General features: G+C 47.8%; 1 protein-coding gene across 1 annotated transcript; it reads right to left on the minus strand.

Moving 5' to 3' along the window:
* Positions 1-1,052: 1,052 nt before the first annotated feature.
* Positions 1,053-8,495, minus strand: LOC138249529 (putative nuclease HARBI1). Its single transcript, XM_069203479.1, has 3 exons — positions 7,940-8,495; positions 3,797-3,987; positions 1,053-1,133 (listed from the first exon to the last, which is right to left on the minus strand). The coding sequence occupies exons 1-3, from the start codon at positions 8,493-8,495 to the stop codon at positions 1,053-1,055; spliced, it is 828 nt and encodes a 275-aa protein (XP_069059580.1).
* Between the last annotated feature and the right edge of the window lie 17,909 nt (positions 8,496-26,404).

Raw genomic sequence — 26,404 nt, forward strand, 5'->3', positions numbered from 1 at the left:
AGGCCACATGTTGTGGTGCTCAATACCGAGTTTCCCTATACATGCATCACAAAACTTTGTAATGGTTGTGCAGGGAAAATTGTATATCTGCCCTGCCTCGGCTTCATTATTGTACATTTGAATGGCAGCCTAAGGTGGCGCCGGGGCTCTTTATATAGGTAGCATTCGACATGTCCAGATCCATAACCATGACATGCATCACTCAGTCGTATCTACAACTGTGATGCACATGCAAAAAATGGACTTTGAATAGAAATGGGATACTTACCATTTGCTCCACCAATCTCGATGCCCAGATGATCCAGCAGATCTTGCTCCCTTGTTATGAGGTCTACCCAGCGGTACTTCAGTTGGTGGTTGTTTCTTCCTGTCGCAAACACTCTTGTCAGGTGGTGAAGCACCTTGCCCCACCGCAGCTTCCTGGTCTCTGTGGGGTAGTCTTGAATGACACGACTACCCAGTACCAGCATCAAGGGGAGGTAGTGCTGTACCAGCCATACGAAACCCCCCAGCTCATCGGTCCACATCCTGACCATCCTCCCTTTCCCTGACATAATGGATAGCAATTGAAGTTCACCCTAAAAAAAAAGATTTTCCAACGACTACCCAAACAACTATACTACCCCAGACAAACACCCCACAATACAAAGACAGGACCAGAACACTTACAATACAAAAGACAGGTTTAAGGACAATTAAACACAACAGCTGCAGAACACAGCACAATCAACACTCCAAACACTCCAAAACTCCAACAGCACCAGCTCCACACACCCTCACACAGTCACAGACAATAAGACTGTGAAGGGAAAGTGGACTCACTGTACCATGTTTGCAGACAGGATGTCCCGTTTCAACACTTCCTGAGCGTGTGCATTATGTTTCCACTCATGCGTTGTTTTTTTGACGCATGATGGTCATGTGTCGATTTTTTCCCATTTTGCGTGAAAATTCCTGTGGATGTGTGATCGACGCTCAGGGGCTAGGCATCTTTTAGCTTAGGTGAATAGTATGGTAAATGCGCATGCGTGTACATTTTTGATGCAAGAAGGTCATGTGTCATATTTTTCCACATTGCCTGTGAAAAGGCCTGTGAACGTGCAATAGACGCTCAGGGTCCAGGCGTCTTTTACCTGCGAAAAAGTACGAGGTTTAGACGTTTGCATCTACATTTTTGACGAATGATGGTCATGCGTCAATTTTTCATCATGGTGCGTGATAAAGGTCTGCGAACGTGTGATAGACGCTCAGGGCCCAGGCATCCTTTTACTGACTTGCAGAGTGTAGATTTTAGGCGTTTGCTCATTTTTTTGACTCATGAAGGGAATGCGTGGAATTTCGCAATGTAGGCCTCGACTGCACCCAGATTCACTTACCATGTCACATGGGCTATGCAACAATGTTGTATGTATGGTATGGCTACATGTGTGTATGTATCCTGTCATGTCATAACGGTGACATTGGTATGTTGAATCCATATGTTTGTTAATGAGTCTGCTGCATGTGATTACTCATACCTTGTGAGTGGACAGTAGCCAGAGCAGTGGTGCTTGAGTTTTCTGAGCAGAGATCTAGCCTCTTCATGATTGATACTCAGCAGAACAATGGACACTCCCCTGCAGACATACACATGCACAATTATGATCAAACAGACCAGGATATCACATTTTCCTCTGCAGTACTTGATGTCAGCCTTCCCCTCTCATGCACAGAGGACTGGGTACTTGCAAGTGTAGGACATGTCTCATCATTTGATGTCCTTAGCAGCTTGGTTAGGGCTTGTATATCTGTTGTGACTTCTATTTTGGGAATGTGCCAGGGTACAGATGGTGTTATCTGTCACTGCCTCCTGTCATGTTGGCATGCAATGGGCAAATACCAGGTTATGGTAGTGGCAAACATGACTGGGTTATGTACTGACCTGGCCACCCTCTCTGTACATATGTTGAATGTTGACATGTAAACATTGATGTGTTGCACCATCAGTATTGGTCTATGTGTGTTCCTTCTCCATGTTTTCCCGCATTAATGGACAGGTATGTATTGTCTCCTACATTTCTACCATTTATTTTGGATGTTTGCACTTTGTACACATCTTCTACAGCAACATTGTCTGGTCATACATGGACAAGATGTAACGTGACTTGTGTCATTTGTAGATTTACACATCTTCTGCTACTGGCAACATGATAGTTTTGAGATGTAATGAGTGCCATGCACGCATGACATTACACCTGCCACAGCACTTGTGTTGTCTCCAAGTGACCTCCCATGTTGTATTAGCAAGTATCTGTGGGTATCTCTCCGCTGTCTATCCACATCCTCTGTTGAACATGCATATGCATTTCTTCCAGCATGCTACAACCTAGGTAACTCTTACCATGACTAAAAGATGTTGAGGTGTGAAATCATCTCAGTGATCTCAGTGCTGTATTTTCATTAGCTAAGTGCAACATATATGGTTCGTTCTACTCCCATTCAGTTTCATAATGGGTCTCTAATATTATTGAACTTGATGGACATAGTTGCACCTCCCACAGCTGATTGTGATGTTGGAGCCCAAAATATATATGGGATGATTTATTACTGTTGTTACCTTGCATTTGTTCTGTCATATGAGTGACAGTGAGTGGTGTGTATTGCTATGTGCTATGTGATGTTGTTATACAGAGCATACTAGGTAAACATGCTGAAACATGTCGAGCATTATTGGTACTAGAAAACCTTTTGCTACGTAGGACATACACCCATACATCAGTCTTCACATGTTTAACTCGATTTGCTGTAGGCATGTGCCAAGACAGCAGATTTGTGTGATACGTGTGCATTTTATGTACATAGGGAGTGTAACACACTCTGCCTGGTGAATTTCCCCATTAAATTCTTAGATCCTGACAATGGGTCATGTGTTTGGATAGTGATTCTGCACCCATAACTGCTTAATTTGTCTGAAAAACCCATTGTGCACTCCACAGCCAACGTCTGTGTGCCATAAGTGAGGTCCAGTCCACCATGTGTCAGGGTTGTGCCCAATGACAGTGCCAGGAAATTATTCCATGAATACATTGTGCAGGCTCTGTATCTAACATTGGTTACAATCCCTGGACAATTACTGAAGGTCCATAGTTACCAATGAGGTCCCATCCTTGTCACAAATGCACTGTGCTGGCAAAGCGGCAATCACCCTGAGATGTGACAGTGTTTAGTTCCAACATTACTTAAACACCATTTGTTCATAGCCTCTACCTTATGTGTGTCCCCCTTGCAAACATCGTGGTAGGAATGGTGTTGTTTTGGGGAATGGGCTAGGGATTTGTACCTTGGCCACTTGGCACAATATATGTAGTGGTGCATAGATCTAGGCCTTTAGGAGTCACATGCCCGTGAATTGCGTGTCACTATATGTGAGATGGAGGCAGTAGACCCTCTTACATCACAAACATGTTGCTACCATACCTGTAACTATTGTGTTTCTTACCTGCTCCCTGAGGTTTGAGTCACATTCCAATGGTATATGTAGTGAAGACTGAGTAGACCAAGAAGAATGAGGTGCAAAGTATTTTATTTGTGCTATTTACAATGTGATGTTGTTAGTCCAGTCACTATGTATAGAAGTTCTCTACTATGTGGAGTCTCCTACGAACTCCGGCAGCAGTATTCTGTAGTTCCCCCTCTAAATTAGCTGCTCCATCATCATCCTCCTCCTCGTTGGGGTCATCAACCTATTCACCCCTGGAATATTTGTTCTGACACAGATGTTGTGGAGGATTGCACATGCCAGTATGGTTTTGCATACCAGTGGTGGAGCATACAAGAGGCTTCCTTTTGTCAGGGCCAGGCATCTGAACCTTGATTTCAGAAGCCCAAATGCCCTCTCCACCACATTGCATATTCTTCTGTGCCCTTTGTTGTAGGCACACTCTTCCACCGTTGTGGGATTGGCAAATGGAGTCATTACCCATGGCTGTATGCTGTAACCTTGATCAGCTGCAAATGAATGAGAGAAGATGTGTTGGTTAAGCTTTATAATAGTTTGGAATATACCATGGCAGCTGTTAGTTGTAGGTGGATTGGTGACTCAGACTTGCTTGTGGTATAGGCTATGTTAGAAATGGGGTCTCTGGTTGGCAGTCAGTTTACACTCTGTCCAATCAGAGACCCTCACTCTATTCAGGGCAAAGGAGATACACACTTAAGATAACCTTTGCTCACCCCCTTGGTAGCTTGGCAAAAGCAGTCTGGCTTATCTCAAAGGCAATGGGTAAAATATTTGTACCAACACACACAGTAATACAGTGAAAACACTACAAAATGGACACCACGCCAGTTTAGGAAAATAGGCAATATTTATCTAAATCAAACAAAACCAAAACGACAAAAGTCCAACATACACAAGTCAAGATATGAATTTTCAAATATAATAAGAGTCTTACTCCATAGAAAACAATGGAAACGTTGATTTTACACAAAGTACCTGGTTTGCGTCAAAAAGAAAGCTGCACAGGTGAGCGAGCATCAGAAAAGTCAGCGATGCATCGATTCCTTACTCACAAGTGAGGCCAGCGTCGTTTCTTTTCCAGTCGGGTCGGCAATGCATCGTTTTTCTCTCCCGCTAGAGAGCGATGCGCCGATTTCCGGATGGGGCACCTCGGATCTGCTCAGGCTTGCGTTGATTTTTGACGACCAGCGATGATGCGTGAGAAATCCGGTTGCACAGTGTCGGAAAACTGCACTGCATGGGGTTTGCATTGTTATCAGCAGCCGCAAGCGGGTGTTGCATCATTTCTCCAGCCCCAATGTGTCGATCTCCCAGCCACGATGCAGGTGGAGCATCGATATTAGCCTCGAAGTGGGTGGCACGTTGTTTTTCAGCTGCGTTGCAGGTGGTGTGTCCCCACGGAGTCCTGTGCGTGGATTTCAGTCCTTGTTCTACCAGCTTCACCTTTCAAGGCCCCAGGGACTGAATGGGCACCAATTGGCAGGGCAGGAGTTTCAGCAGTGAGTCCAGATGCTGGCAGGGGAAGTCTTTGATGGCCCTGAGACTTCAAAACAGGAGGCAAGCTCAGTCCAAGCCTTTGGAGATTCTTCACAAACAGGAATATACTACAAAGTGCAGTCTTCGTCCTCTTTCAGGCAGAAGCAGCAGCTGCAGGCCAACCCAGCAAAGCACAGTCTCAGGCAAAGGGGCAGTACTCCTCCTCTAGCTCTTCAGCTCTTCTCCTTGGCAGAGGTTCCTCTTGAAGCCAGACGTAATCTAAAAATCTGGGGTTTTGGGTCCACTACTTATACCCCTTTGTGCCTTTGAAGTAGGCAAACTTCAAACAAAGTCTCTGTTGTTCACACAATCCTGTCTTGCCCAGGCCTGGCTCCAGACTCACACCAGGGGGTTGGAGACTGCATTGTGTGAGGGTAGGCACAACCCATTCAGGTGTATTCACTACTCCTCCCTCAACTCTAGCCCAGATGGCCCATCAGGAAATGCAGGCTACACCCCAGCTCCCTTTGTATCACCATCTACAGGGGATTCACAAGCAGCCCTACTGTCAGTCTGAACCAGACAGGAAATGCATAAGCAGGCAGAGTCACAGAATGGTTTAAGCAAACAAATGTCCACAACTAAAAACAGTTGATGGACGGAATGTAGATTAAATCAAACATTCACCCCAGTTACAGATTTGGGTTTACTCCATCAGTTTTTTTGCTCATCATGCCATTCCAATTTGGACCCAGCCATATGCAAATCAGTCTTGATCCTCTTCCCCATGGGAACAGTCCAGCCCGAACTGCCAGGCCAGGTCCTCCGTGGACCAGAAACAAGCATCCTGGGACCGGTTTTGGGGTATCACCCCTCTTCAGCCAGGCTAGCTTGAATCTGGTGGCATAGTGAGCACTGGACCCACGTCTGGGCATACCCTTCTCACTTGGGGCGACAAATGCAAAAGAAAAGTTGATGGACGGAATGAAGACCAAATCAAACATTCACCACCAGTCACAGATCTGGGTTTAATCCATCAGTTTTTTTGCTCACCATGCCATTCCAGTTTGGACACAGCCATATCCAAATCAGTCTTGATCCTGTTCCCCATGGGAACAGTCCAGCCCGAACTGCCAGACCAGGTCCTCCATGGACCCGAAACAAGCATCCTGGGACTGGTTTTAGGATAGCACCCCTCTTCAGCCAGGCTAGCTTGAATCTGGTGGCATAGTGGGCATGGGACCCACGTCTGGGCATACCGTTCCCACTTGGGGCAACAAATGCAAAAATGACAGTTGATGGACAGAATTTAGACCAAATCAAACATTCACCCCAAGTCACTGAATAGTCCAGCCTGAAAAGAATTGATGGATTAAACCCTGCAGTGGCAGCTCTGAGACATGTTTACAGGGCCGCTCGTGAGGGGGGCACAACCAGTGCTGCAGGTCCACTAGTAGCATTTGATTTACAGGCCCTGGGCATCCCTAGTGCACTTTATAGGAACTTACTATTAAATCAAATGTGCCAATAATGGAAAGGCCAATTACACATACTTTTTACACAGGGAGCACTTGCACTTTAGCACTGGTCAACAGTGGTAAAGTGCCCAGAGTACCAAAAACAGAGTCCAGAACACAGTCAAAACATGGGAAACTGAGGCAACAAAGACAGGGGAGACCATGCCAAGGATGCCAGGTCCAAGTGTATGTTCCTGTTCTTGTGAAAAGGTTTAATTAGCCTGTGTTGATGGACATGACAAACTTGGGTAGTGGCTCAAGGACCTGAGAATTGTCATATTGATTTCAATATGATGGTTATAGTTTAGCAAAAATGTGCTCTGTAGTCCATATTTGAGGCAGTGTCCTAATGTTGGATGGAACCTACCACCTCCTTGCACCACAGTGGTGTCAGATGTAGAGACACCATGGTAGCCCTACAAGGCCAAACAGTGCCGTCCATTTTACCATGTGGTACTATGCCTGCAGTGTGACACTTAGTTACCCTTTGTGGCAGATGATGGTTGTGCCAGCCATCAAGTGTACAAGGGTGTGTAACACACATTTGTAGGATGATCTGATTTGGTGCAGTAATAGATCCTAGCTTTGAATACATGATTTATCACAGACACTTTCAACACATGCACAGTGCAGGCTTTAGGAGGGAGCACACCTATTTTTCACATGAGTCCCTTAATACAGTGCATGTAAGGTCAGGTATGTCATCTATACTCCTGCCTATGGCATCGATGATCCCTACAGTTTTGCACAAACTATGCACCATGGTGGATCATTTCTAGTTTACGGAACATATATGGTGGCGTTAGGGGGCTGCTAAGGTGCGCATGTGAGGTGGCACTGGAGTAGGTGCTGCCCCATTTCTCATGATTCTGCCCCATGGTCTTTCATGGCAGGTTTATTCGTATCCGTATGTGTGTGACACAATGCAGCAGGCAGGAGTATGTGTACACTACTGGTATGTCAGGTATGTGTAGATAATATGTAGTTGGTAATGGCACCACTTGGGTGGTAGTTGATATAGGTGCTACCAGAGGCTTGCACACCATGATTTACGTGGGACTGTGCCTATGTGTGACTTTCTTGAAATGACCATGGCCTATGCCATTGACATGGCTGAGCTATTCTTTGTTTGGTGTAATGTGTGTGAGATCTGTATTTAGTTGTGAACCAGTGGACACTTGTAGTGGTTTGTGAGAAGCTTCTGTATGCAAAGGGGACATTGCTCCGCCTGGCCACAGGTGTGCCAGTCAGGGTGTGGCTGTGTTATGTACATGTGGGTGTATGTGTTTGTGATCTGCAATTATTGTGGTGTAGTGTGGCATGTTGCACATTTGTTGTTGCCTGTGCATCTATGTTCCCCTGCCCATGTGTATTTTGTGTGCTGTTTGCCTTGTTTGTCCTTCATTGTTGGTGTGTCGTGTGTGTAATGCTTGGTATGGTGATTTACCTATGAGTAGACCATTGCCATATTGCCCATCCTGGAACCGCTCGTTGATAGTGGAATGGCAGAATATGCAGGCATCATGGAGGGTGGCAGACTTTTTTGCTACGATGTTGGTAAAGAGCCCACAGTGGTCCACAATGTCCTGCACATTGATTGGATGGGTGTGCTTGTGGTTCCTATATAGGCGTTCTTTTGCTGCAGGTGGCACCAGTTGCACATGGGTGCAGTCCATTGCACCCAGCACATGTGGGAACCCAGCTATTTGATAGAAACCTTTCTTGGCCTCCTGCTGCAGACGCTGGGTGTTTGGGAAGCAGATGTCGGGTGTGAGGCGTATGCTAGCATCCAGGACCTTAGGTAGGAGAACCAAGAAGGATGGCTGGGACACACCAGCCAGTTGTGCACCCGTTATCTGAAAAGATTCAGACGCCAGCATATGGAGGACAGTGAGCAGTTTTGTCATGGGTGGAATCGGTGTGGTAGTTTTCACCCTTGTTGTGATGTGTGGCGCAATGTGGTGCAGCAGGTGTACAAAGGACTCCTGGTTCAGTTGGTACATCCTGATCACATCTTGTTCCCTGAGGCCAAGGATGGTTGTGCGCTGTCTGACGATCCTCTCCCGCCTTCTGTGCTGCCTTTGTGCCTGCTGTGGTGGTGTGCGGGACTACTGCGGTAGTGGTGGAGGGACCTGCTGTCTTTGCTGACGTCTGCAGCGTGTGCCAAGCTGGAGCAGTATCACTTCCATGTTCTCCAGGAGGTTTTAAATGATCCTTCTGTGTGTTTCCCTGAGTGATGGTATGTGGGCCTCTTTTTAACGCCTGGTCTGACCAGGCATTACATTTTGACACTAATCGGACTTAGTGCCATTTTTGCAGTCCGCTTCCTTGGTATGCGTCATTTTTGCGTCTGGAGGTAAATATGGTGCTAGGGGGCTACTGTCATTTTTAGGAAGAGAACGCCTACCTTGCATCTCATTGTTGCAATGAGACGCAAGGTGGGTTGATGTTCCCTAAAAATGACGCTAACTCCGATATTTTGACGCTAGACGAATCTAGCGTCAAAATATAAATATGGAGGTAAGTTAGCACCACTTTAGCGTACAAAAAAATGATGCTAAGGCAGCGCAAACATTTCATAAATATGAGCCCAAGAGTGCACGACCAGCAACATGGGGCTGGCCGGGCGCAGAGGCCAAAGTTGGTGTTGGGTGCCCAATGGAATCCTATGGAGACTGGGGGAACTTAGAAAGAAACAGCTTTCAGGTAAGTACCCGTGATTTCAGCGCACAGACCAGCACCGGGGGAGCCACAGGTCAGCATCAAACACACACTCTCAGCAGCTCAGGGGTGGCCAGGTGCAGGGTGCAAACACAGCGTTAGGCACCTAGGCCCATATTTATACTTTATGACGCACAACTGCGCCAACGCAGTTGTGCGCCAAAATTTTTACCGCCGGCTATGCCATTCCAACGCACCATGCATGCGCCTTATTTATGGAATGACGTTAGCCGGCGCTGCGGACTGGTGTGCGTCCAAAAAAATGACTCACACCAGGCAGCGCCGGCGTATGGGAAAATGGGGGTTGTGCGTCAAAATATGGTGCAAGTCAGGTCTGAGGCAAAATTCAGGCCTCAAACCGGATTCGCGCCATTTTTTTTTACGCCCAACCTCCATTGACATGACTCCTGTCTTAGCAAAGACAGGAGTCATGCCCCCTTGCCCAATGGCCATGCCCAGGGGACTTATGTCCCCTGGGCATGGTCATTGGGCATAGTGGCATGTGGGGGGCCCAAATCAGGCCCCCCATGCCACAAAAAAAAATCTCAAAAAAATACTTACCGGAACTTACCTTTACTTCCCTGGGATGGGTCCCTCCATCCTTGGGTGTCCTCCTGGGGTGGGCAAGGGTGGCAGGGGGTGTCCCTGGGGGCAGGGAAGGGCACCTCTGGGCTCCTTCCGAGCCCACAGGTCCCTTAACGCCTGCCCTGACCCAGACGTTAAAAAACGGAGCACATCAGGCTGTGCGCCGTTTTTTAAGGCCCACCCCCTCCTGTGCGTCAAAATGACGTCAGAGTATAAATAAGGGGCACAGGCCTTAAAGTCATTTTTTGGGAGGGAACGCCTACCTTGCATATAATTAACGCAAGGCTGGTTCCCCCTTCCAAAAAATTACGCACATGGTGGAATTTTTACGCCCGCGGGGTCGGACGTCAAAGTATAAATATGGGGCAGGGTTTGCGCCGATTGTGCGTCAAAAATCTTGACGCACATTCGGCACAAATAGAGTATAAATATGCCCCCTAGTGCTTTTCAATGAGTGAACCCTGAGGGTCACAAGGATGCTGCAGGTGTTGTCCAGGGAGTTAAGTGAAGAAAACCAACTGCTGGACAGGTAAGTAGAGAGCCCACTGGACGTTGCTGGACCATCGGTTGGGTTCCCCAAGGCCAGTGAGCTGGGGGTACCTTTGGGTGTCAGAAATATTCACTGGAGCTGGTCGCGGGCAGGGGGTGTCCTCTGGATTTAGGCTGCAGGCGTTGTCGTGTTGGTCAGGAGGGGTCACCCAAGGGTGAACTCGAGGTTGGAATTGCCCGGGGACCTTCTCTGGATCGGTGGGCCACCTGGACATGGGCTGTGGGTGGTGGGTGCAGAGTAGGCAGGACTTGCGCATCCATGGCAGTTCTGGAGTAATTTTGGAGGTTTCTTAGTGGACAGGGCCGCTGTCCTCTGGAGATCTTGGTCCTTGGGTAGCCAGGCAGCCCTCTAGGGATTTGTAAATGTCTCTGGTCCTGCAGGATGAGTCATCTTCTTCTAGTAGGATTCTATAAGCTGCAGACAGGCCAGTAGGGCTTGGGCCAATTCATTTGTAATCTGGAGTCTTTTCTGCTGGTGCAGCTCTTAAGTCCTTCTTCTTCTCAGATTGCCAGGAATCTGAAGAGCAATGTTCGGGGTGCCCCTAAATATTAGATTTAGGGGTGTTACCAGGGTCAGAGGGCAGTAGCCAATGACTACTGTCACTGAGGGTGGCTACACCCTTCCTGTGCCAATTCCCTTTGGGGAGGGGAGCAGATTCCTAACCCTACTGGCTAACACCCCCCAAAGCAAGATGGAGAATTCTGCCAGGAGGGGTGCATCTCAGCTCTGGGCACCGTCGAGGTGGTCCCAGCTTGGCTGCACATTCCTCCTAGTGTTTACTAATTTTCCTGCCAGACCTGCTGCCAAAAGTGGGGCGTGGTCTGGGGGGGCGGGTATCTCCTCTCGCTGGAGTGCCCTGGGGCAGTGTAACAGGAGGCACAAGCCTTTGAGGCTCACTGCCAAGTGTTGCAGTTCCTGCAGGGGGGAGGTGTGAACCACCTCCACCCAGAGCAGACTTTGTTCCCTACCCCAGAGAGCACAAAGGCTCTCACCCCATGGGGGTCAGAAACTTGTCTGTTAGTGGCAGCATGGCACAGACCGGTCAGTCCTACACTACAGTAGAGGTTTGGGTGAAATACAGCGGGCATTTCTGTGATGTGAGTATTTTAATAAACCAGACACCGTCATCAGTGTAGGTTTATTGAGTTGAGAAGTTTGATACCAAACTTCACAGTCTTCATTGAAGCCATCATGGAGCCGTGGAGTTCGTAATGTCAAACTCCCAGCCCATGTACTCAATATGGCCACACTGCACTTTTAGGGGCATATTTATACTCTGTTTGCGCCGAATGTGCGTCAAAAATTTTGACGCACAATCGGCGCAAACCCTGCCCCATATTTATACTTTGACGCCCGACCCCGCGGGTGTCAAAATTCCACCATGTGCGTCATTTTTTGGAAGGGGGAACCAGCCTTGCGTTAATTATATGCAAGGTAGGCGTTCCCTTCCAAAAAATGACCTTAAGGCCTGTGTTCCTTATTTATACTCTGCCGTCATTTTGACGCACAGGAGGGGGTGGGCCTTAAAAAACGGCGCACAGCCTGATGTGCTCCGTTTTTTAACGCCTGGGTCAGGGCAGGCGTTAGGGGACCTGTGGACTCCGAAGGAGCCCAGAGGTGCCCTCCCCTGCCCCCAGGGACACCCCCTGCCACCCTTGCCCACCCCAGGAGGACACCCAATGATGGAGGGACCCATCCCAGGGAAGTAAAGGTAAGTTCAGGTAAGTATTTTTTTCCGATTTTTTTTGTGGCATAGGGGGGCCTGATTTGGGCCCCCCTACATGCCACTATGCCCAATGACCATGCCCAGGGGACATAAGTCCCCTGGGCATGGCCATTGGGCAAGGGGGCATGACTCCTGTCTTTGCTAAGACAGGAGTTTTGTCAATGGAGGTTGGGCGTAAAAAAAAATGGCGCAAATCCGGTTTGAGGCCTGAATTTTGCCTCAGACCCGAGTTGCACCATTTTTTGACGCACAACCCCCATTTTCCCATACGCCGGCGCTGCCTGGTGTGAGTCATTTGTTTTGACGCACACCAGTCCGCAGCGCCGGCTAACGTCATTCCATTAATAAGGCGCCCGCATGGCGCGTTGGAATGGCGTTAGCTGGCGGTAAAATTTTTGACGCACAACTGCGTTGGCGCAGTTGTGCGTCAAAAAGTATAAATATGGGCCTCAATGTCTAAGAATGGACTTAGATATTGTAGGGGCATATTGATCATGCATGTCCTCACTTGTGGTATAGTGCACCCTTCCTTAGGGCTGTAAGGTCTAAGTACTTGTGCCACAGGCAGTGGTTTGTGGGCATGGCACCCAGAGAGGGATGCCATGTCAACTTTACCTTTTTCTCTCCACCAACACACACAATCTGCTATGGCAGTGTGCATGTGTTTGGTGAGGGGTCCCATCTGGTGGCATAGTATATACTGTAGCCCTTAGGGACCCTCTCTGACCACAGGGCCATTGGTACCACTGGTACCTTTTACCAGGTACTTATCTGTTTGCAAGAGGTGTGCCAATTGTGGAAACAATGGTACAGTTTAAGGTAAAGAAAACAGGGGTGGGGGCCTTGTTAGCAAGATCCCGTCACACACTCAGTCACGTTTTATCAAATAGCAAGCAAAAAGGGGGGGTACTTCAACAGTGGGCCAGTTTCCTACATGTACCTCCCCAGAAGTGATGAAGCGGAGCTGCGTATAATCACAACTCCTGCACATTGGTGTCAGTCACCATGTTTCTGCTCCTTCTGATGCAGATCTGGAGCTAACCTCCCAATTTTGTCAGCCTTCCGACGACTTCTGAAAAAACCCAGTGTGCTAGGGAATGATGTCCACTCCTAAGATTACAAGTTTCAAGCCATACCGAAACTGTAGAAAGCAGATGCCATCACAGACCCACGTAAGGTGTGTCTCTGGTGCTTGGGCTCATCATCTGACTCAAAGTCATGTGACAAGTGTGCCCTTGTGCACCCAAATGATCTGGGACCGAGAAGCAAGTTGTATGTTGCTGAACACAAGAAGATATCACAGGCTTCGCATATCTCCTGCTCGAAGTTGAGAGTGTGAGCTGGCTTCTGGGGCCACTGCTGCAAGATGTGAACTGTGCAGTCAAAGTCCTCCCGTAAATTAAATTCAAAGCACAAACACAATCACAATAAAGCAAAGAAGGGCTCAACCCCATCCTGTCCCTCTATATCCAAAACAAAATGTGTGAGAGTGCTCCAATGTGAGGCAGCTTCCCTCCAGATCTCCAGTTGCAGAGCAGATCCCACAGCTGATCCTGGTGTGCCTCCAATTTCCAGTTTCATCGATAGTGTCCTAATCTGTAAACAGTTGCCTTTCCTCAGGATCTGCATAATGCTTAACAAGAGGCCCACCTCCAGGCATCACCAACTCAAAGAGCTGTTATAGTGCTGAGTTTTGGAGTTTGCCAGGTGAGGGGAAGGAATTAGGACAGGGACTGCGTGGAAGGAGATCTGAAAAATAAAGTGTTAAACAATACACAGAAAGTAATCTTTCTACTTACTTCTGGAATGGCTGATTTAGTCATATGTCATATCTTTCTGTGAAGCAAACTTATTCCTTATTTATGTTAATACTTTTTGCTATTATAGAATGACAAACACCAGTACTAAACTAAAACACCCCTAAAGGCTTGGACTCAGAATCTTAAAATCGAATTGCCCAAGCGCGACCTCATAGCGAATCAAGGCGAGACAGTAACAAACCATTAAATACAGAGTTGCAACGTAAATAAAAAAATCACCTTTGTCTTTCCCGCAAGTCCCACCTTGCAATAACATGGGGTAAACAATGTTTCCTTTTGTCAACTCACAGACACGTTCCCAAACGTTCCCAAACTGGTAAAGTGTATCTACTCGGGCGAACTGCCACTGAAAGATCAAAAGACTATTCACACAAAAAAATGTTCTAGTATAATCTTACCGAGACGAGCATGGCCTGCTCGTTTTACCTGTATTACCTCTAGAAATGAATTCTGGAAACGCTTGAAAAACAATGTGCTTTCCAAACCTGAATACGAAGTTTGGAATCCCAAAATACAAAGCCGCTCCGTAATCCAGCCAAGAAACAATGAATCCAGGTTCAGATTTGAAGAGCACCACCAGAAAAGAGAACACGTTTCCAGGGTGTGGCTAGCTTTTATAGCCCTACAACGCCCAAGATGGCTGCTACCCCTAGAAACCTGGGAGATGTAGTCCATACTTTCAGGGTTATGTAGTCCATACTTTCAGGGTTTTCCACGTGAGATGTCACAGCCTCATTGTAGGAGGCTGGACTAGCTTGTAGTGAGTACCAAGGGGTACTTGCACCTTGCACCAGGCCCAGTTATCCCTTATTAGTGTATAGGGTGTCTAGCAGCTTAGGCTGATAGATAATGGTAGCTTAGCAGAGCAGCTTAGGCTGAACTAGGAGACGTGTGAAGCTACTACAGTACCACTTAGTGTCATATGCACAATATCATAAGAAAACACAATACACAGTTATACTAAAAATAAAGGTACTTTATTTTTATGACAATATGCCTAAGTATCTTAGAGTGTACCCTCAGTGAGAGGATAGGAAATATACACAAGATATATATACACAATAGCAAAAATATGCAGTATAGTCTTAGAAAACAGTGCAAACAATGTATAGTTACAATAGGATGCAATGGGGAAACATAGGGATAGGGGCAACACAAACCATATACTCCAAAAGTGGAATGCGAACCACGAATGGACCCCAAACCTATGTGACCTTGTAGAGGGTCGCTGGGACTATTAGAAAATAGTGAGAGTTAGAAAAATAACCCTCCCCAAGACCCTGAAAAGTGAGTGCAAAGTGCACTAAAGTTCCCCTAAGGACAAAGTAGTCGTGTTAGAGGAATAATGCAGGAAAGACACAAACCAGCAATGCAACAACTGTGGATTTCCAATCTAGGGTACCTGTGGAACAAGGGGACCAAGTCCAAAAGTCACAAGCAAGTCGGAGATGGGCAGATGCCCAGGAAATGCCAGCTGCGGGTGCAAAGAAGCTTTGACTGGACAGAAGAAGCTGAGGTTTCTGCAGGAACGAAAAGGGCTAGAGACTTCCCCTTTGGTGGACAGATCCCTCTCGCCTTGGAGAGTTGTGCAGAAGTGTTTTCCCGCCGGAAGGACGCCAACAAGCCTTGCTAGACGCAAATCGTGCGTTTGGCGTTTTTGGACGCTGCTGGGGCCCAGGAGGGACCAGGAGGTCGCAAATTGGACCTGAAGAGAGAGGGGACGTCGAGCAAGACAAAGAGCCCTCACTGAAGCAGGTAACACCCGGAGAAGTGCCAAAAACAGGCACTACAAGGATGCGTGAAACGGTGCTCGCCGAAGTTGCACAAAGGAGTCCCACGTCGCCGGAGACCAACTTAGAAAGTCGTGCAATGCAGGTTAGAGTGCCGTGGACCCAGGCTTGGCTGTGCATGAAGGATTTCCGCCGGAAGTGCACATGGGCCGGAGTAGCTGCAAAGTCGCGGTTCCCAGCAATGCCGCCCAGCGAGGTGAGGCAAGGACTTACCTCCACCAAACTTGGACTGAAGAGTCACTGGACTGTGGGGGTCACTTGGACAGAGTCGCTGGATTCGAGGGACCTCGCTCGTCGTGCTGAGAGGAGACCCAAGGGACGGGTAATGCAGCTTTTTGGTGCCTGCGGTTGCAGGGGGAAGATTCCGTCGACCCACGGGAGATTTCTTCGGAGCTTCTGGTGCAGAGAGGAGGCAGGCTACCCCCACAGCATGCACAAGCAGGAAAACAGTCGAGAAGGCGGCAGGATCAGCGTTACAGAGTTGCAGTAGTCGTCTTTGCTACTATGTTGCAGGTTTGCAGGCTTCCAGCGCGGTCAGCAGTCGATTCCTTATCAGAAGGTGAAGAGGGAGATGCAGAGGAACTCGGATGAGCTCTTGCATTCGTTATCTAAAGTTTCCCCAGAGACAGAGACCCTAAATAGCCAGAAAAGAGGGTTTGGCTACTTAGGAGAGAGGATAGGCTACTAACACCTGAAGGAGCCTATCAGCAGGAGTCTCTGACGTCACCTGGTGGCACTGGCCACTCAGAGCAGTCCAGTGTGCCAGCAGCACCTCTGTTTCCAAGATGGCAGAGGTCTGGAGCACACTGGAGGAGCTCTGGACACCTCCCAGGGGAGGTGCAGGTCAGGGGAGTGGTCACTCCCCTTTCCTTTGTCCAGTTTCGCGCCAGAGCAGGGGCTAAGGGGTCCCTGAACCGGTGTAGACTGGCTTATGCAGAATTGGGCACATCTGTGCCCAAGAAAGCATTTCCAGAGGCTGGGGGAGGCTACTCCTCCCCTGCCTTCACACCATTTTCCAAAGGGAGAGGGTGTCACACCCTCTCTCAGAGGAAGTTCTTTGTTCTGCCATCCTGGGCCAGGCCTGGCTGGACCCCAGGAGGGCAGATGCCTGTCTGAGGGGTTGGCAGCAGCAGCAGCTGCAGTGAAACCCCAGGAAGGGCAGTTTGGCAGTACCAGGGTCTGTGCTACAGACCACTGGGATCATGGGATTGTGCCAACTATGCCAGGATGGCATAGAGGGGGCAATTCCATGATCATAGACATGTTACATGGCCATATTCGGAGTTACCATTGTGAAGCTACATATAGGTAGTGACCTATATGTAGTGCACGCGTGTAATGGTGTCCCCACACTCACAAAGTTCAGGGAATTGGCTCTGAACAATGTGGGGGCACCTTGGCTAGTGCCAGGGTGCCCTCACACTAAGTAACTTTGCACCTAACCTTTACCAGGTAAAGGTTAGACATATAGGTGACTTATAAGTTACTTAAGTGCAGTATAAAATGGCTGTGAAATAACGTGGACGTTATTTGACTCAGGCTGCAGTGGCAGGCCTGTGTAAGAATTGTCAGAGCTCCCTATGGGTGCAAAAGAAATGCTGCAGCCCATAGGGATCTCCTGGAACCCCAATACCCTGGGTACCTCAGTACCATATACTAGGGAATTATAAGGGTGTTCCAGTAAGCCAATGTAAATTGGTAAAAATGGTCACTAGCCTGTTAGTGACAATTTGGAAAGAAATGAGAGAGCATAACCACTGAGGTTCTGATTAGCAGAGCCTCAGTGAGACAGTTAGTCACTACACAGGTAACACATTCAGGCACACTTATGAGCACTGGGGCCCTGGGTTACCAGGGTCCCAGTGACACATACAACTAAAACAACATATATACAGTGAAAAATGGGGGTAACATGCCAGGCAAGATGGTACTTTCCTACACAACCCCCCCCAAACGAAGGACAATAAGACTAGCCATGACCTGATGAGTCTTCATTGTCTAAGTGGAAATATCTGGAGAGTCCATCTGCATTGGAGTGGCTACTCCCAGGTCTATGTTCCACTGTATAGTCCATTCCCTGTAGGGATATGGACCACCTCAACAATTTAGGATTTTCACCTTTCATTTGTTTTAGCCAAAGTAGAGGTTTGTGGTCTGTCTGAACAATGAAGTGAGTGCCAAACAGGTATGGCCTCAACTTCTTCAGAGCCCAGACCACAGCAAAGGCCTCCCTCTCAATGGCAGACCAACGCTTTTCTCTAGGGGTCAACCTTCTACTAATAAAAGCAACAGGTTGATCCTGGCCCTCAGAATTAAGTTGTGATAGGACTGCCCCTACTCCTAATTCAGATGCATCAGTTTGGACATAGAATTTTTTAGAGTAACAAGGGCTTTTCAGGACAGGTGCAGAGCACATGGCCTGCTTCAGCTCCTCAAAAGCTTTCTGACAGTTTGCTGTCCATAATACCTTTTTAGGCATTTTCTTGGATGTGAGGTCATTAAGAGGGGCTGCAATGGAGCCATAGTTCTTAATGAACCTCCTGTAGTACCCAGTGAGGCCTAGGAAGGCTCTCACCTGAGTCTGTGTGGTAGGGGGAACCCAATCAATAATAGTTTGGATTTTCCCCTGAAGTGGTGCAATCTGTTCCCCACCATCAAGGTGTCCCAGATAAACCACCTTACCCTGCCCTATCTGGCACTTTGACACCTTGATAGTGAGGCCTGCCTTTTGCAGGGCCTCTAAAACTTTCCATAGGTGGACCAGGTGATCATCCCAGCTGGAGCTAAAGACAGCTATATCGTCCAAATATGCTGCACTGAAAGCTTCCAGCCCTTGCAGGACTGTGTTCACCAACCTCTGAAAAGTGGCAGGTGCATTTTTCAAACCAAAAGGCATTACAGTAAACTGGTAATGTCCTCCAATGGTAGAAAATGCAGTCTTAGATTTAGCATCTTCTGATAATTTGATCTGCCAATACCCTGCAGTCAAATCAAAAGTGCTTAGATACTTGGCAGATGCCAGTGTATCTATAAGCTCATCTGCCCTGGGTATAGGGTGAGCATCAGTTTTGGTTACCAAGTTGAGACCTCTATAGTCTACACAAAACCGCATTTCCTTCTTTCCATCTTTAGAATTGGGTTTTGGTACCAGTACCACAGGAGAAGCCCATGGACTGTCAGAGTGCTCAACCACTCCTAGTTCTAACATTTTCTGGACCTCTTGCTTTATGCAGTCCCTGACATGGTCAGGCTGCCTATAGATCTTACTTTTGACAGGTAAACTGTCTCCAGTATCTATAGTGTGCTCACACCAAGAAGTGGTACCTGGCACAGTAGAGAAGAGTTCAGAGAATTGATCTAGGAGATTTATGCAATTATCTTTCTGCTCAGCAGTAAGACAATCAGCCAAAACTACACCTTCCACAAGAGCATCTTGTTCTGTGGAAGAGAAGAGATCAGGTAGAGGATCACTGTCTTCTTCCTGTCCCTCATCAGTTGCCATGAGCAGGGTGAGATCAGCCCTGTCATAGTAGGGTTTCAGGCGGTTGACATGGAGCACCCTAAGGGGACTCCTGGCAGTGCCTAAGTCAACTAAATAGGTGACTTCTCCCTTCTTTTCAACAATTGTGTGGGGTCCACTCCATTTATCTTGGAGTGCTCTTGGGGCCACAGGCTCCAAGACCCACACTTTCTGCCCTGGTTGGTACTGAACCAAAACAGCCTTCTGATCATGCCATTGCTTCTGGAGCTCTTGGCTGGCCTGAAGGTTTTTACTGGCCTTTTTCATGTACTCAGCCATCCTTGATCTGAGGCCAAGTACATAATCCACAATATCCTGCTTAGGAGCTTTTAAAGGTTGTTCCCAACCCTCCTTTACAAGTGTGAGTGGACCCCTAACAGGGTGTCCAAAAAGAAGTTCAAAGGGGCTGAAGCCCACTCCTTTCTGGGGTACCTCCCTGTAGGCAAAAAGGAGGCATGGTAGAAGGATATTCCATCTCCTGCGGAGTTTTTCAGGGAGACCCATAATCATGCCTTTGGGAGTTTTATTAAATCTCTCCACCAGTCCATTTGTTTGTGGATGATAGGGTGTTGTGAACTTGTACGTTACACCACACTCCTTCCACATGGCCTTTAAGTATGCAGACATGAAATTGCTTCCCCTGTCTGATACTACTTCCTTTGGGAAGCCCACCCTGGAAAATATTCCCAGGAGGGCCTTTGCCACTGCAGGTGCTGTAGTGGTCCTTAAAGGAATAGCTTCAGGATATCTTGTGGCATGGTCCACTACCACCAAGATAAACCTATTGCCTGAAGCAGTAGGAGGGTCAAGGGGGCCAACTATGTCAACCCCTACCCTTTCAAAGGGAACCCCAACCACAGGCAGTGGGATAAGGGGTGCCTTTGGGGTGCCACCTGTCTTGCCACTGGCTTGACAGGTTTCACAGGACTTACAAAATTCCTTTGTGTCCTCAGACATCCTAGGCCAATGAAACAGGGGAACAAGCCTGTCCCAAGTTTTCATTTGTCCTAGATGCCCAGCTAAGGGAATGTCATGTGCCAGTGTTAGGAGGAACTTTCTGTACTCCTGAGGAATCACTAATCTCCTGGCAGCTCCAGGTTTAGGATCCCTATGCTCAGTGTACAAGAGGTTGTCCTCCCAGTAAACTCTGTGAGAGTCACTGACATCCCCATTAGCCTGTTTGACAGCTTGCTGTCTGAGACCCTCTAATGTGGGACAGGTTTGCTGTCCCACACTCAGCTCCTCTCTGGCAGGCCCCCCTTCACCCAAAAGCTCAGCAGTGTCTGCTTCCAGCTCCTCTGGTGTAGGTTCTGCACAGGGAGGGAATTCTTCTTCCTCAGAAGTAGAATCCACTGTAGAGGGAGGGATAGTAGGAAGTGGTTTGCTTCTACAAGCCCTAGCTTTAGGGAGCACTTGGTCCATTGTTCCAGGATCCAAGCTTCCCTGTCCTTTTTGCTTTTTGGCCTGAGCCCTTGTCAAAGCAAAAATATGCCTTGGAATGCCCAGCATTGCTGCATGGGCCGACAACTCCACATCTGACCAAGCTGATGTCTCCAAATCATTCCCTAATAGACAGTCTACAGGTAAATCTGAAGCAACCACAACTTTCTTTGGACCAGTTACCCCCCCCCCCAGTTGAGATTTACAACAGCCATGGGGTGGCTTTGTGTTATGTTGTGAGCATCGGTTACTTGGTACTGGTGTCCAAGTATGTGTTGTTCAGGGTGCACCAGTTTCTCAATCACCATTGTGACACTGGCACCTGTGTCCCTGTAGGCCTGGACCTCAACACCATTTATTAGGGTTAGTTGCTTGTACTTCTCCAAGTTATGGGGGCAAGCAACCAAAGTGGCTAAATCAATAGCCCCTTCAGAGACTAAAGTAGCCTCTGTGGTCTCCCTAATCAGACCAACCCCAACTAAGTTACCAAAAGTGAGCCCAGCTACTCCCTTGGATTGGCTATTAGTAGGTTTGCTCCCACCACCACTGCTATTAGTAGGGACACTAGGTGTAGCAGTAGGGGTTGTAGTGGTAGGAGCAGTGGTGCCTTTCTTTGGACAAATGGGATCTGTTGTCCAATGGCCTTTTATTTTACATAAATAGCACCATGGTTTCTTTTCCTTGTTCTGATTAAAGGAGGATTTGGACCCACCACCCCCACCAGAGTGTTTTTGTGGGCCTGATGAAGACTCATTTTTTGATTTGTCCCCACCCTTGTCTGAAGACTTACCATCCTTCTTTTTGTTGCCATCTTTGTCACCCCCTGTATGAACTTTTCTGTTCACTCTTGTTCTGACCCATTTGTCTGCCTTCTTTCCCAATTCTTGGGGAGAGGTCAGATCAGAGTCCACCAAGTACTGGTGCAACAAATCAGACACACAATTATTAAGAATATGCTCTCTCAGGATTAAGTTATACAGGCTGTCATAATCAGTAACTTTACTGCCATGTAACCACCCCTCCAAGACCTTCACTGCCTGGTCAATGAAATCAACCCAGTCTTGTGAAGACTCCTTTTTGGTCTCTCTGAACTTTATCCTGTACTGTTCAGTGGTTAAGCCATAACCATCCAGGAGTGCATTCTTAAGAACTTGGAAATTATTAGCATCATTTTCTTTCACAGTAAGGAGCCTATCCCTACCTTTTCCACTAAATGATAGCCATAGGATAGCAGCCCACTGCCTTTGAGGGACATCCTGTACAACACAGGCCCTCTCAAGTGCAGCAAACCACTTGTTAATGTCATCCCCCTCCTTATAAGGGGGAACTATCTTGTGCAGATTCCTGGAATCATGCTCTTTTGCAGGATGACTATGGGGAATACTGCTGCTGCCACCATGGGTATCTAAACCCAACTTCTGTCTTTCCTTCTCTAATTCAAAAGACTGTCTATCCAAATCCAGCTGTTGCTTTTTAAGCTTCAGTCTGGTTTGTTCCACCCTCAACTTATTGAGTTCCCTCTCTAACATTCTGTCATCAGGGTTGGTGGGAGGGACATTTCTAGAAACAGAGCTATGATGGGAATGAACAGAAGGAGACCTGTCCCTTACAGAAGGCACCCTAACAGCTTGGTTTACAGAAACATTACTACCAGTATGGTGAGAATAAATGCTTTTGCTATGATGTGAGACAACACTATTTATTTGGTGTGGCTCATCATCATTACCATCTATGCTAGATTGTCTAGTAATGGGCAGGCTAGGAAGTTTCTTTCCTGAATCTTTTCCTGGGGGGGTCCCTGAATCAGATTGAGAACTATTAGGTACTTTTTCAACAGATGGGGCACCTATGCCCTTATCCTGTTCTCTAAGCATGTTAAGTAACAGTTCCAAGGAAGTATTCTTCCCTACACTCAAACCTCTCTCTATACAGAGACTCCTTGCTCTTTTCCAGCTAAGGTTGTCATATGCAAGTTTGGACAGATCAACACTTTGGCCTGTGCCAGACATTTTTTTAGAGAGAGTTAAAAGTGATAGAAAAAGAGAAAAAAGTTTTCAGAACTTTTTGGAAAGACAGAAAAAACTTTTTAAACTTTTAAGAACTTTTTTGAAAGTTTAGAAGTACTTTTCAGCACTTAGAAAAGAGTGAAAAGAGGAAATGCAAAACTTTTTGGCTATGTGTATATACACTGACCTTGTTTTGTATATTTTTCTCTTATGAAAAGTACAATGACAAGAGTGGTAAGCAGTCTCAAGCACTTATCCCACCACTGCACAACCAATGTAGGAGGCTGGACTGGCTTGTAGTGAGTACCAAGGGGTACTTGCACCTTGCACCAGGCCCAGTTATCCCTTATTAGTGTATAGGGTGTCTAGCAGCTTAGGCTGATAGATAATGGTAGCTTAGCAGAGCAGCTTAGGCTGAATTAGGAGACGTGTGAAGCTACTACAGTACCACTTAGTGTCATATGCACAATATCATAAGAAAACACAATACACAGTTATACTAAAAATAAAGGTACTTTATTTTTATGACAATATGCCAAAGTATCTTAGAGTGTACCCTCAGTGAGAGGATAGGAAATATACACAAGATATATATACACAATAGCAAAAATATGCAGTATAGTCTTAGAAAACAGTGCAAACAATGTATAGTTACAATAGGATGCAATGGGGAAACATAGGGATAGGGGCAACACAAACCATATACTCCAAAAGTGGAAAGCGAACCACGAATGGACCCCAAACCTATGTGACCTTGTAGAGGGTCGCTGGGACTATTAGAAAATAGTGAGAGTTAGAAAAATAACCCTCCCCAAGACCCTGAAAAGTGAGTGCAAAGTGCACTAAAGTTCCCCTAAGGACAAAGTAGTCGTGTTAGAGGAATAATGCAGGAAAGACACAAACCAGCAATGCAACAACTGTGGATTTCCAATCTAGAGTACCTGTGGAACAAGGGGACCAAGTCCAAAAGTCACAAGCAAGTCGGAGATGGGCAGATGCCCAGGAAATGCCAGCTGCGGGTGCAAAGAAGCTTCGACTGGACAGAAGAAGCTGAGGTTTCTGCAGGAACGAAAAGGGCTAGAGACTTCTCCTTTGGTGGACGGATTCCTCTCGCCTTGGAGAGTCGTGCAGAAGTGTTTTCCCGCCGGAAGGACGCCAACAAGCCTTGCTTGACGCAAATCATGCGTTTGGCGTTTTTGGACGCTGCTGGGGCCCAGGAGGGACCAGGAGGTCGCAAATTGGACCTGAAGAGAGAGGGGACGTCGAGCAAGACAAAGAGCCCTCACTGAAGCAGGTAGCACCCGGAGAAGTGCCAGAAACAGGCACTACGAGGATGCTTGAAACGGTGCTCGCCGAAGTTGCACAAAGGAGTCCCACGTCGCCGGAGACCAACTTAGAAAGTCGTGCAATGCAGGTTAGAGTGCCGTGGACCCAGGCTTGGCTGTGCACAAAGGATTTCTGCCGGAAGTGCACAGGGGCCGGAGTAGCTGCAAAGTCGCGGTTCCCAGCAATGCCGCCCAGCGAGGTGAGGCAAGGACTTACCTCCACCAAACTTGGACTGAAGAGTCACTGGACTGTGGGGGTCACTTGGACAGAGTCGCTGGATTCGAGGGACCTCGCTCGTCGTGCTGAGAGGAGACCCAAGGGACCGGTAATGCAGCTTTTTGGTGCCTGCGGTTGCAGGGGGAAGATTCCGTCGACCCACGGGAGATTTCTTCTGAGCTTCTGGTGCAGAGAGGAGGCAGGCTACCCCCACAGCATGCACAAGCAGGAAAACAGTCGAGAAGGCGGCAGGATCAGCGTTACAGAGTTGCAGTAGTCGTCTTTGCTACTATGTTGCAGGTTTGCAGGCTTCCAGCGCGGTCAGCAGTCGATTCCTTATCAGAAGGTGAAGAGGGAGATGCAGAGGAACTCGGATGAGCTCTTGCATTCGTTATCTAAAGTTTCCCCAGAGACAGAGACCCTAAATAGCCAGAAAAGAGGGTTTGGCTACTTAGGAGAGAGGATAGGCTACTAACACCTGAAGGAGCCTATCAGCAGGAGTCTCTGACGTCACCTGGTGGCACTGGCCACTCAGAGCAGTCCAGTGTGCCAGCAGCACCTCTGTTTCCAAGATGGCAGAGGTCTGGAGCACACTGGAGGAGCTCTGGACACCTCCCAGGGGAGGTGCAGGTCAGGGGAGTGGTCACTCCCCTTTCCTTTGTCCAGTTTCGCGCCAGAGCAGGGGCTAAGGGGTCCCTGAACCGGTGTAGACTGGCTTATGCAGAATTGGGCACATCTGTGCCCAAGAAAGCATTTCCAGAGGCTGGGGGAGGCTACTCCTCCCCTGCCTTCACACCATTTTCCAAAGGGAGAGGGTGTCACACCCTCTCTCAGAGGAAGTTCTTTGTTCTGCCATCCTGGGCCAGGCCTGGCTGGACCCCAGGAGGGCAGATGCCTGTCTGAGGGGTTGGCAGCAGCAGCAGCTGCAGTGAAACCCCAGGAAGGGCAGTTTGGCAGTACCAGGGTCTGTGCTACAGACCACTGGGATCATGGGATTGTGCCAACTATGCCAGGATGGCATAGAGGGGGCAATTCCATGATCATAGACATGTTACATGGCCATATTCGGAGTTACCATTGTGAAGCTACATATAGGTAGTGACCTATATGTAGTGCACGCGTGTAATGGTGTCCCCGCACTCACAAAGTTCAGGGAATTGGCTCTGAACAATGTGGGGGCACCTTGGCTAGTGCCAGGGTGCCCTCACACTAAGTAACTTTGCACCTAACCTTTACCAGGTAAAGGTTAGACATATAGGTGACTTATAAGTTACTTAAGTGCAGTGTAAAATGGCTGTGAAATAACGTGGACGTTATTTCACTCAGGCTGCAGTGGCAGGCCTGTGTAAGAATTGTCAGAGCTCCCTATGGGTGGCAAAAGAAATGCTGCAGCCCATAGGGATCTCCTGGAACCCCAATACCCTGGGTACCTCAGTACCATATACTAGGGAATTATAAGGGTGTTCCAGTAAGCCAATGTAAATTGGTAAAAATGGTCACTAGCCTGTTAGTGACAATTTGGAAAGAAATGAGAGAGCATAACCACTGAGGTTCTGATTAGCAGAGCCTCAGTGAGACAGTTAGTCACTACACAGGTAACACATTCAGGCACACTTATGAGCACTGGGGCCCTGGGTTACCAGGGTCCCAGTGACACATACAACTAAAACAACATATATACAGTGAAAAATGGGGGTAACATGCCAGGCAAGATGGTACTTTCCTACACTCATTAGTGTGTCATGTGTGGGACCCTTAGCCATAAAGATAAGTGCACCGCATCCACCAATGTCCTGACCCCGCAGTCTCATGAGCTTTGCCACACGGGTGTCTTTTCTGGTGATGTACTTTAGAACACAAGGGCATGATCCTAGGAACAAGAGAGTTCCCTTAGGTGGTTCGGGCAGGCTCTAGACCGCGTGCTATCCAAATTCTAACACAATGTCAGTCAGCCTCCCTCCAGATTGCTGGTTGTGGAGAAGATTACACAATTGATCTTGGTGTGCCTCAAATTTCCAGGGCCATCAGCAATGCTGCAGCATACGGATGCCTTATGGAGCTCATGCTGTAGATATTTGGCATTCATTGACCCCCAAGAATCCAAAGGGGCCCACAGTCAGGTTGCTATAGTCAGATCCGTCCTTAGCACAGTCTGATCCCTTTGGACCTATTGTGGCCCCCCCCAGATTTCCACACTGGTTCCACAATCTAT

Source organism: Pleurodeles waltl, chromosome 8 (assembly GCF_031143425.1).
Source record: "Pleurodeles waltl isolate 20211129_DDA chromosome 8, aPleWal1.hap1.20221129, whole genome shotgun sequence".
Taxonomy (NCBI): Eukaryota; Metazoa; Chordata; class Amphibia; order Caudata; family Salamandridae; genus Pleurodeles; species Pleurodeles waltl.

Coding starts and splice junctions, on each gene's coding strand:
- LOC138249529 (XM_069203479.1), bottom strand. CDS start 8,495: ATGTACCAACTGAACCAGGAGTCCTTTGTACACCTGCTGCACCACATT. Junction 3,988..7,939: donor TGGCAATGGTCTACTCATAG/GTAAATCACCAT, acceptor ATTCATTTGCAG/CTGATCAAGGTTACAGCATA. Junction 1,134..3,796: donor TCTTGTATGCTCCACCACTG/GTATGCAAAACC, acceptor ACTTTTTCGCAG/GTAAAAGACGCCTGGACCCT.